This window comes from Lepidochelys kempii, chromosome 24 (genome assembly GCF_965140285.1).
Source record: "Lepidochelys kempii isolate rLepKem1 chromosome 24, rLepKem1.hap1, whole genome shotgun sequence".
Taxonomy (NCBI): Eukaryota; Metazoa; Chordata; order Testudines; family Cheloniidae; genus Lepidochelys; species Lepidochelys kempii.
In genome coordinates this window covers 1,449,924-1,461,650 of record NC_136403.1, presented here as the reverse complement: position 1 = coordinate 1,461,650, position 11,727 = coordinate 1,449,924, and the positions used below count along the sequence as shown (strand labels likewise).

Below are 11,727 nucleotides of genomic sequence, written 5' to 3'. Positions count from 1 at the left end.
GGGGGGGCGACGTGGCTCCGGGGGCCCGGGGGGGGAGACGCTGCTCCGGGGGCCCGGGGGGGGGCGACGTGGCTCCGGGGGCCCGGGGGCAAGGGGCCCGGCCCAGGCTGCTCTGTCTAGCCCCCCTGGCGGAGCACTCGCCTCGGGACCCAGGTCCTCGTCCTGCCCTGGTCCCTGCAGGCGGCTCCGGGCCAGGGCCCTTCCCACCTCCGGCTCAGCCCTCGGCGTCTCCTTGGCCCAAGCAAGCCTGCGCTGGGGTTGGGGTGACAGCCGCTCCTGTGGGCCTGCCGAGAAGGCGGGCAGGGCTCCTGGGGGGGGCTCCTGGCTTAGGGGGCCGGGAGCGAGGCCAGAGCCCAGGGGCTGCTGTGCAGAGGGCACTGCAGGCAGCCGGCCCCACGGCAGGGGGCACGTGGCAAACACCAGGCTGTGCAGCTCAAAGGCTTTTCTCGGCCCCCAGCAGACGCTGGTCCAATAAAAGGTCTGAGCTCGCCCAGCCTGGCTCTGGGGATGGCAGCTGTCTTGGTGGGGGCTGGACGGGCCGGCCAGGAGCACGAGACCCAGGACAGGAAACAAAAGGGACCCAGGTGCCCATTTTCACAGGCTCAGCTGTGAGAGGCCCAGGAGGAAAGCAGAATCCGTGTGCGGGGTGTGTGTGAAATTTGCCCTTTAAGGCTCTTCATGTCGACAATCTCGGGGCTGCTGGCTGGCACACGGGAGGGTCTTTGACACCACAGCAGCCTGCCAACCAGCCTCCGCGCTGCCCATATTCGGTGCCGTCAAAGAAACACCCCGGAGCCGAGAGCGAAGGTACAAGCTGGGGCTTTATGTCGTTAATTAAATAGCGCCGGGCGCCCAAGATACACAGGGGGCTCTGCCGGTGCCTGGGAGTGGAGACACTGGGCCCCACATTGGGCTTGGGGGCCCTGGGTTTTCAGACAGTCATTCCTACACATGATGGAGCAGCGAGTCCAATTTACAGTGTTCGCCTGGCCCCCGGGGGACCCGCAGGCTGGTTTGGGAGAAGGGATCCTGGCTTGCCAGGGCTTCGAATCAACGCGCCCCTGGGAGCAACAAGCGGCCGAACCCTGCACCGTGGCTGCAGCACGGCCAGGTCTCCCCCACATCACTGCCCTCTCCCCCTTCCTTCCTGTCTGCAGCCCCCCCTCTTCTCCAGCTCCCCCTCTGCTCCCTTCCCCTCCAAATCAGCCTGCAGGTCACCCCCGCCCTCCGTTCCTCCTCTCTCGGAGCATACGAGCAGTGGGAAGGTTGACTGGCTGTGGGCCTGGCCCCTCGGAGACACCAGCTCCGGAGCTCAGCTCTGCCCAGCCACCCGGCTCCAGGGCACTGCCTGGCCCCCGCTGTCACAGAGGAGCAGGAGCGTGGCAGAAAGGAGAGGAGTGGCACAGTGGCTCCGGCGTGGCGCCTGGTGGGGGGCACTATGGGGTGCTCCAGGGGCGTGGCTGCTGCTAGACCATGGCGCATTTACTGCTGCTTCTCTTCGGAGAACTTTTCAAGTCCAGGTGCCCTTTGGGGATTTTACCCTGAAAGAGAGAGTGAACGAGTCACTGTCGGGCGCCCCTTGCCCGCTGCTTTGGTGCCGGGCTGGAGGGAGAGCCGGGTCACTCAGTGGGGGTGCTCTCGTCTGAGTCAGGGCGGTCCCCATGCCCAGGGCGGGCACCCTCTGAGCAGTATGACTGAGCCAATGCCCCAACGGGGCGCTAGGCGGCACTGTGCTGCTGGGAGTGCCGTCTGGGGTCAGGCTTCGCCACAAGGGGTCATTAAAGATCCCAAATTACAGTCCTGGCCATGTTCCAATGTGGGGAGTTTCCATCCACCTTAGATACCATAGCCCCACCAGCATCCTGGCCTAGCCTGCTGTATAGCACGGCAGTGTGATGGTTAAACAGCCTCTGCGCCCCTCCCCAGAGGTGGCTGCACCTCAGCCCCTGGCGAGGGATCCTGTATAACCAGCCCCCACGCCCCACCCCAGAGGTGGCTGCACCTCAAGCCCAGGCAAGGGATCCCTGTACTGGGACCCTTCAGCGAGGAAGGTGCTGGAGAAAAGCAAGATCATTCACGGGGAAAGGCAGATTCATGCTGCTTTTCTGTCCCCATCTCAGCGCCTCCTGCTGGAAGGGGGCCGAGCTGCCCAGACCCCCTCTCACTTCGGGGGGCTCCCAAGCCTGCCCAGACCCTGCATGCTCACCAGTTTCTTGGTGGATTTCAGCAGGATGTCCTGGGCCAGGGTGTTGAAGGCCTGAGGGGAGAGAGGAGCCGGTTAGGGGCGTCCCAGCACGCCCAGCCGGGAAGGCCAGCCAGGGACACGGGTGGGGGCTGAGGGCTGGCTGGGGGAGGGGACACTTAGCAGTGGGAAACAAGAGCCTCTAGGTGAATCTTACCGTCCCCCTCTCCCCGCTTCCATGGGAACACATGGGAAGGACCTGCCTGCCGGGGGACAGAGGTCCCCAGGGTGGGTCTCACAGCCTCACTGGAGCCCCTCACCCCATCCACTCCAGGGACAGGGAAGGGATCTGCCCAGGGTCCTCCTACAGCCCAGATACTGGGAGAGACTTCTCCTCCCTCCCCACGGGCACTGCACCACCCACCCCCTAGCAGCACCCCTCGTGGGTTCGCCTGTGGGCTGTTTCTCCCAGGCTGCCCCTAGGCAGTAAGCGCCCAGTGCAGGGGGTTGGTGGCACGACAGGGCAGGGCCCAGGGACCTTGGGGAGCCGCCCCATGGCAGGGAGCAGAGCCTGCCCCGCTTACCTCCTCCACGTTCACACTGGACTTGGCACTGGTCTCAAAGAACCGGATCCCATGTTCCTTCGCGAGCTGCCAGGAGAGAAAGGGGCATTTGAGCCAGGCACCCAAAGCCCGCCCCCTCCTCCCCCCCCCACCTCCTTCTCTCCCGCTAATGGCCCAGACCCGGCACAGCTGCCTCTCCGTCCTGGGGAGACACGGTCAAGGCCTCAGAGACACCCCAAGATAGGGGGGTGAGATGGGAGGAGTGGGGCCTGGCCCTTGGGACTCTGCTGCATTCAGCGCCTGCTGGGGGCTGCCACCTTGTGCCCAGCTGCCCCCACCCCCAGATCCAGCCATGAATGAGCATCACTCGCAACACGGGCCTGAGCGCGCCCCCCCAGGTACCTTCTCTGCATGCTCCCGCTGCACCTTGCGCTTGGTCTCCATGTCACACTTGTTCCCCAGGAGGAGACGCTCCACCCCTGCAGAAGCATTCTGGAGGAGAGAGCAGATCTGGGGGAGATGCCTATTTCCCCTGGGCCCCGAGCCCACCATCCATCCCCCGCTCTGAGTCCCCCTTCAGCCATCCTCCAGGTATCCCACCCCTCCCTCACATCCCGAACCGGACCCCAGTCCTGCATTCCCCACGGTCACAGCTCTGCCGGTGCCCCTCACTCCCGACCCAGAGCCCCCCACCCAGCTCTGCTGGCGCCCCTCACTCCCGACTCACAGCCCCCCACCCCCACCCAGCTCTGCCGGCGCCCCTCACTCCCGACCCGCAGCCCCCCGCCCCCACCCAGCTCTGCCGGCGCCCCTCACTCCCGACTCACAGCCCCCCACCCCCACCCAGCTCTGCCGGCGCCCCTTACTCCCGACCCGCAGCCCCTGCTAACCCCCACCCAGCTCTGCCGGCGCCCCTCACTCCCGACCCACAGCCCCCCACCCCCACCCAGCTCTGCCGGCGCCCCTCACTCCCGACCCGCAGCCCCCCACCCCCACCCAGCTCTGCCGGCGCCCCTCACTCCCGACCCGCAGCCCCCCGCCCCCACCCAGCTCTGCCGGCGCCCCTCACTCCCGACCCGCAGCCCCTGCTAACCCCCACCCAGCTCTGCCGGCGCCCCTCACTCCCGACCCGCAGCCCCCCGCCCCCACCCAGCTCTGCCGGCGCCCCTCACTCCCGACCCGCAGCCCCCCGCCCCCACCCAGCTCTGCCGGCGCCCCTCACTCCCGACCCGCAGCCCCCCGCCCCCACCCAGCTCTGCCGGCGCCCCTCACTCCCGACCCGCAGCCCCCCGCCCCCACCCAGCTCTGCCGGCGCCCCTCACTCCCGACCCGCAGCCCCCCGCCCCCACCCAGCTCTGCCGGCGCCCCTCACTCCCGACCCGCAGCCCCCCGCCCCCACCCAGCTCTGCCGGTGCCCCTCACTCCCGACCTGCAGCCCCCCGCCCCCCCCCAGCTCTGCCGGCGCCCCTCACTCCTGACCCGCAGCCCCCCGCCCCCCCCAGCTCTGCCGGCGCCCCTCACTCCTGACCCGCAGCCCCTGCTAGCCCAGCCCTGAGCAACTTGTAACCCCACATAACACCTCATCTGGGTGGTGACCAGACCATGGCCCTCGCAAAGTTCCCCTCCCACAAACCTCCAGCCATGACACAGCTGCCCCCGCCCGTCCCTCTCCCCCCACAACCCCCCAGCCATGACACAGCTCCATCCCCAGGTCCCCTCTCCCCCACCTCCTTGATGCTCTTCATCCAGTTCTGGATGTTCTCGAAGGATTTCTCATCTGTGATGTCGTACACGAGGATGATTCCCTGGAAGAGACGCTCACTCAGTGGGGTTGGACCCGGGGCTGGGGTGTCCGGGCCTTAGGCCCCAGCTAGCCTGACCCTCAGCAGTGTTTGGGTCTCTCCCTGGGCTGGTGCCCAGAAGCCCCCCAATCGTTAATGGAGCATCTTGGACTGAGCACCCCCACCCCCTATTGCCTGGCAGGGGCCCCTCTCCTGGGCCCCAGCTCCTCGGGACGGCCCACTAGAGCCCCAGCTAGCCCCATTCCCTCCAATGGGGCCTGCTGAGATAGAGGCCCTGCCCGCTCCCAGTTGTGCTGTGTGTGTGGGGGAGCATGGGCTCCTCTGAGGCCCCACATTTCCCTCCTTGCTTGGCAGGCGCCTGCTGCCAGGAGAACTGGGTGAAACTCCCCTTCCTGGGGCTCCTGGGCACCATTCCCAGCTTGCCCCTGGGGGGGGGGGCCTTGCAGGTCACCACAGAGTGCTCCTGCCCCACTGCCCTGGCCAGGCTGGGCCCAGCAGGGGGAGAGACACCATACCATGGCTCCTCGGTAATACGCCGTTGTGATGGTTTTAAACCTCTCTTGTCCTGCCGTGTCCCTGCAAGAGAGGAAGGGAAAGAGGGTTAATGGGGTCAGCAGTGTCTCTGACCCCCAGGGCTACCCTGGGATCCACAGGGGTGGGGGGGTGGCGGGGATTCCTGGGGCAACCACCCTGCCCAAGGGGACTCCAGTTCTGCCTCCACGGCTCACCCAGCCCTGGGCCCCCCTGCCCAGGTGGACGATGGGGGCTGGTTGCTGCTCTATGGGACGGAGGCAGACTGGCAACCCACACGCTCCTTCCACACCTGCAGCAGGGCACAGCCACCATCCATGGGGCTGCCAGGGCCTGAACCAGCAGCCCAGTGCGGGCAGGCTCCGGATCTCCTCTTCCCAGCCCCGGAGCCATGCCAGTACCCCCATCCCGCCCCCCAGCCCTGCCCCGGCTCTGCAGGTGCTAGGCAGGGCTCGAGCTGTGGTTCAGCTGGAGGGGGGGCTGGGGGCAGGCGGGAGGGGGCGGCTTTGGTGGGGTCCCACTTACCAGACCTGGAGTTTGATCTTTTTCCCCTCAATTTCCACTGTCCGGATTTTGAAGTCGATCCCTGGAACACAAGACGGATGACGCCATCAGAGCTGCACGGGGGTGTGAGTGTGTGTGTGTGAAGGGGGTCCAGAGGCCCTGGCATGACCCCCACCCTGGGGCCAGGCAGCCAGGCCAACTGCAGAGCTGCTGGATGCAGCGGCGCTGGACTGTGGGGGCGGGAAGGAGACCCCTGGTGTGACTGGACTCACACCTGGGGGGGGAAGAGGATGGGCTGAGGGCAGTGCCAGCCTGGGACTGTATCCCCACTCTCCTGCCCTGCAGTATTCTCCCTTCCCCCAAACACAACCCGGCCCCCCATCTCCAGTCTCCCAGCAACAGCTTGACGCCCCTGGGAGCAAAGTCCAAGGCGGGGGCTCTCCCGCCGCAGTGAATAAACCGGCTGCAGGCGGGTGGGAGCATGGAGCCCTCAGCTTCCCACAGCAGCCGTTCAGGGTCCCTGGGCCACGGCCTCGCGCCCACACCCCCCGCCATCCAGCTGTTGTCTGGCTCGCTGCACATGGTGGCGGGGTGGGGGGAAGCCAGACAGATGGAGCCTCTGGAGCATCGTGCAGCCCCCACAGCCTGGCCCTGCCCAGACCCCCCCTGCCCGCTGTGCCAGGGACACTGCGTGTTGGGCCGGGGGGCTGTGCTCGGGCGTGGGCAGGTTCCTGCCCCGTTTCCCAGGGCGGGCAAAGGAATGATGCAGCCCCAGCCCCACTCTAAGCCTGGCACCAGGGAACTCACATGCAGCATCCCCAGTGCGCCCCCTCCACAGCACCACGGAGCAGGCTACAGACTCGGGAGGGGGGCAGCTCCAAGCAGCCCCCCCAGGGAAGGAGATTTGTGGTCAGTGGGGTTCGGAGTTTCCAATGGGGATTAAAAATTGCAGCCCCCCCACTGCCTCCTCACCCCACTCCAACGCGCCCTAATGACTTCCAGCCCCACTGCCCCACCCCTCTCCAGCCCTGCTCCCAGGCATCACCCCCTGACCCCCCAGCACATGGGAAGCGAGGGGAAGAGGTGCATTTGGAGCCGTCTGCCGGGGCACGAAGCTGAGCTGGACCCAGGTAGGGACTGTTCTGCCTGAGCAGCTCTGTGGGGCTGGCAGCAAGAGGGACCCACTGCAGAGAGAGACTCCCCAGAACCACAGCAGACAGAGATCAGCGTAGTCCCGGCTGCTTCGATGGAGTGACGCTGATCTACACCAGCTAGGGGGTGTCTGGCCCTTGGACCCTAGTAATGGGGGTGTGACGAAGTGGGAATGTTCTTAATGTTTTCTTTGAATACTGTGTGGGTGCCTCAGTTTCCCCGATGCATTTCGTAAGTCTCTAAGTGGTGGGATAAGAGGGTGTGATTGTTGCCGAGCCCTAGAGGGCCAGTGTGATGGCGTCTGCACAGAGAATGGCCAACACCCTGTCTCCTGATGGCCTGGGCCCCTCCCCTGCAAAGGTGCCCACTGAAGGGTTGGAGAACAAAGAGATCAGGTGGCCTCCTGGCCGAGGAAAGAGACGAAGGGGCTGGAGAGTTTCAGTTTGGAGCTGGCTGGGGAAAGAGAGGGAGGCCCAGACCCGCGGGGTCTGGGCCTCCCTGCCCCCCAAATGGACCTGACTTAGGTGTCTGGTTTCTGTACCTACAAGCTCTGTGTTAGACCATGTTCCTGTCATCTAATAAACCTCTGTTTTACTGGATGGCTGAGAGTCACGTCTGTCTGTGAAGTTGGGGGGCAGGACCCTCTAACTTCCCCAGGACCCCTCCTGGTCGGACTCGCTAGGGGAAGCATACGGAGGGGCAGAGGACACTGAATGCTCTGAGGTCAGACCCAGGAAAGTGGAAGCTGTGTGAGCTTCTTGCCCTGGGGAGAGGAGGCTTCCCCAAAGTCCTGACTGGCTTCATAGGGAGCAGTTCCAGAGCACCGCCTGGTGACTTCGTGACAGGGGGGTCCGGGGAGGGGTCTGCATTGAGGGGGTCTGTGGCACCCTGGCAGCCAGAAACAGACCAACCACGGAGCTCTTGAAGGTTTTGGCTCTGTCCCTGCAACCCCCATGGGAAACACCAGCACCCCCGGTCAGCTGCACCCCTCCCGCCTGCCCCCGGGGGTTTGCAGACCTCACCGCTCCCGGCCAGGAGGTGGAATCCAATCGGCCCAGAGGCCCGGCTGTAACAGGCAGGACGAGTGGCTGTGAGACCTCAGGGGTGGGAGAAGGCTTCCCGCCAGCACCTGGGGCACATCCCCACCGACCCACTGGGTGCCCAGGACACGCCTCCTGGGAAAGGGGGCGGCCCAGGGATTTGGGGCAAGATGGATCAAAACCTCTCCCCAGTGGAATTCCCTGCCGGCGCCTGCGTGCAAGTCACAGGGATGTGTCAGGCCATTTTATGGCTCTATAAACACTGCAGGGCTGGCGGCCTCTCTCGCCCAAGGCCCAGGAAACTGTTTCACCATCTCAGGGGCAACTCCCCTGCTTGGGACGGGAGCTGCCAGCTCCAGAGGGGACCTGCAGCCCCAGCGATGCTGCCCCCAGCCCCCATGGCCCCTCGGCTGGGGCCAAAGTCTCTGCCCGAGGATCACTAATGCCCTTGCCGGGTTAAAAGGTGGTGGAGGCTGATGGAGGTGCCAGGTATGGTGCCCCTTGGGCTCTGGGCATTGCACACACTCACCCAGCCCTGGGGGGCAGGGGAGCACTCACAGGGACTTGCCCAAGGCAGCCCAGTGGGTCATGTGACGGAGGCACTGCTAGAACCCAGGCGTCCTGCCCTCCTGAGCTTGGGACACGGCTCTAGTCCCCTTGGGAGACTAGTGCAGAGGGGGCCACGGCCGAGGAGCTCACCCCGAGCCTGGGCCTCTGCACGGGGTGACCTGCCCCCCTCCTGTGGGACAGAGCCAACCTTGCATCCCCAGCCAGCCCTCCTGCCCCCTCCCCATCTGACCCACGGAGGGGAGGGATGAGCCTTCCATGGCTGGTGCACAAAGCAACCAGACCGACCCCCTGAGTGGAGCCGCCTGTGCCATGGGGCGCAGGGTGGGGGGCAGTGCTGGTGCATACACACAAGTGCTCAGTGGTGCAGAGGGCAGGGCACTAGTGAACAGGATGCCTGCAAGCAGTGTGGGGGGCGGGGGGCAGAGCTCACCAGTGAGTGAACCAGGCCGGGGCCATCCCAGGGGCTCTTAGCTCAGACCAAGCACTGGGTGACGTTAGTACCCAGAGAGGAGGCATGCTGCGTGCCCCCCCGCCCTCAATGGGCCTCGCCTGCCCACCCCTTGCTGTTCTGCACTCAGAGCTGCCTGGGGCTGGGGAGAGACCAGACAGACGGGGAGTTATCCAGCAGGGTCGGGGGTTCCAGGTTGGCGCTGAACCCGAGGACCGACCGTTCTCCGGGTGCCTCACGATCATCAGTGGCTTTGCGGGGCATGACTCTGCCAGCGCAGGAGAACAGGGCCGTATGGAACAAGACATCGTCCTGTTTGTCGGGGGTGGCGCCGGCCCATCGTACACCCCAAACCGCTGCCATGGGGGACCCTGCTGCTCTGTTCAAACTGGATGGCCGAGGCAGGGCCCGGCTCGCACTCTGTCTCTGCAGCACACCAGAGTCCGAATACCCCCACACTCTGCAACCAGCGCTTACCGGGGCGCATCGCAGAAGGGCGGCACCTCGAGGCCCCTGACCTGGCCCACGGGCAGTGCGGATTTGGAAGGGGCAATTCTTTAACTCCAGGGGAAAGCAGGATTTTAAAGCAGTAAGAAGAAATGGAGTTTGCTGCTACATACACGAGCCAGAAACAGCGACCCTGACCAGAAACCAGGAAGAGCACTGGCTGGGCATGTTCCCTGTGACTGTAGCAGTCTGCAACTGGGCCATATGGGGCTGGCCTGCGTCCGTGCGTCTGTCTGCAACTCGGTCATGCGGGGCTGATCTGTGTCCACGTGTCTGTCTGTCCCTGGGCTGTCTCTCCCCCAGTTCGGGGCTGCTTGCCAGGGAGACGGGCTCACAGGGTGTAACAACTTCCACTGCCAGCTCCTCAGGGCAGAACCCGTTTGTGCAGGGCCTGGCGCAATTGGGCTCCCACCCCCCAGTCCCGAGACCATCATAATACAGGGGATGGGGAAATGATGCTGTGGGGGGCGGATTGACGTAGGGAGCTGCTAGTTTAGGGGTGGCCTGAAGGCTGGGGGAGGTAGGCACTGGTGAGGTTGGCATGGGGTTCACCCAGGATGGATGGGGGATTCCCAGGGGGGAGGTTCCTGAGGAGGTTTCAAGCAGCACACACCAATGGTATGGGGGGCTTCCCAGGGGGCTGGACTGAAGGGTATCAGGGGGCATTCACCAATGGGGGAGATGTAGGTGCTGGTAACGTTAGTGTGCGGGGAGGGGTTTGCAGGGGTTCCCCAGGGGGGAGGTTCCCCTTGGGGAGGGGAGGATCCAGGGTTCCCTGGGAAGGGAGTCGGGGGGAGGGGTCCCCAGGCACTCACTGATGGTGGAGATGTAGGTGCTGGTGAAATTGGGGGGGGTTTCAGGGGTTTCCCAGGCAGAGAGGTCCCTGGGGGTGCTGGAGGGCAGTCTGGGCGGTGGGCTGGGCACCCAGCGATGGTGGAGATGTAGTGCTGGTGAGGTTGGGGGGCTGGAGGGGTTCCCCAGGCAGGGGGGTTCCCCGGGGAGCCCCGGGGGCGGCACTCACCGATGGTGGAGATGTAGGTGCTGGTGAGGTTGGGGGGCTGGAGGGGTTCCCCAGGCAGGGGGGTTCCCCGGGGAGCCCCGGGGGCGGCACTCACCGATGGTGGAGATGTAGGTGCTGGTGAGGTTGGGGGGCTGGAGGGGTTCCCCAGGCAGGGGGGTTCCCCGGGGGGCCCCGGGGGCGGCACTCACCGATGGTGGAGATGTAGGTGCTGGTGAGGTTGGGGGGCTGCAGGGGTTCCCCAGGCAGGGGGGTTCCCCGGGGGGCCCCGGGGGCGGCACTCACCGATGGTGGAGATGTAGGTGCTGGTGAAGTTGGGGGGCTGCAGGGGTTCCCCAGGCAGGGGGGTTCCCCGGGGGGCCCCGGGGGCGGCACTCACCGATGGTGGAGATGTAGGTGCTGGTGAGGTTGGGGGGCTGCAGGGGTTCCCCAGGCAGGGGGGTTCCCCGGGGGGCCCCGGGGGCGGCACTCACCGATGGTGGAGATGTAGGTGCTGGTGAGGTTGGGGGGCTGCAGGGGTTCCCCAGGCAGGGGGGTTCCCCGGGGGGCCCCGGGGGCGGCACTCACCGATGGTGGAGATGTAGGTGCTGGTGAAGTTGGGGGGCTGCAGGGGTTCCCCAGGCAGGGGGGTTCCCCGGGGGGCCCCGGGGGCGGCACTCACCGATGGTGGAGATGTAGGTGCTGGTGAGGTTGGGGGGCTGCAGGGGTTCCCCAGGCAGGGGGGTTCCCCGGGGGGCCCCGGGGGCGGCACTCACCGATGGTGGAGATGTAGGTGCTGGTGAAGTTGTCCTCGGCGAAGCGGATGATCAGGCAGGTTTTGCCCACCCCGCTGTCCCCGATCAGCAGCAGTTTGAAGAGGTGATCGTAGGACTTGGCCATGGCCCGGCCGGGCCGCTCGGCTCCTGGGCAAAACTTTCCTGCAGCCGGGAAGCGCCAAGGGGCGGTGCCGGCTCCGCCTCCGCCTGCGCCCGGCGGGTGGGGGAAGCCCGGAGCCCTCCTCCCGCCGGGCCCGGGAGAACCGGCTCTTGCGCGGGGAGCCCGGCTGGGGAAGCACCCTGGGCAGGGAGGGGTTAACCAGCAACGGGGGGCAACGGCCTCCAATTGGTCTGCAGAAGCCCCCAGCGGGGCTGGCAGGGGCTGCGGGCCGGGAGTGAGGGGCACCGGCAGAGCTGGGTGGGGGGGGCAGGGCTGGGCTAGCGGGGGCTGCGGGCCGGGAGTGAGGGGCACCGGCAGAGCTGGGTGGGGGGAGCCCCGGGCTGGGCTAGCGGGGGCTGCGGGCCGGGAGTGAGGGGCACCGGCAGAGCTGGGGGTGGGGGGAGCCCGGGGCTGGGCTGGCGGGGGCTGCGGGCCGGGAGTGAGGGGCACCGGCAGAGCTGGGGGGCGCAGGTCTGGGCTAGCGGGGGCTGCGGG

The 11,727-nt window shown here is 66.5% G+C and overlaps 2 protein-coding genes across 2 annotated transcripts in view; one reads left to right on the top strand and one right to left on the bottom strand.

The window, feature by feature from the left end:
- UBAP2L (ubiquitin associated protein 2 like) overlaps positions 1-11,727 on the top strand; it is a 403,300-nt gene that overhangs the window by 224,241 nt on the left and 167,332 nt on the right. The window lies entirely within an intron of this gene.
- On the bottom strand, positions 1,180-11,363 carry RAB13 (RAB13, member RAS oncogene family). The gene is made up of 8 exons (XM_078850468.1): positions 11,073-11,363; positions 5,604-5,664; positions 5,063-5,123; positions 4,473-4,550; positions 3,148-3,237; positions 2,767-2,832; positions 2,207-2,257; positions 1,180-1,541 (listed from the first exon to the last, which is right to left on the bottom strand). Exons 1-8 carry the CDS (start codon positions 11,194-11,196, stop codon positions 1,467-1,469), a joined length of 606 nt encoding a protein of 201 aa, XP_078706594.1. The 5' UTR covers positions 11,197-11,363; the 3' UTR covers positions 1,180-1,466.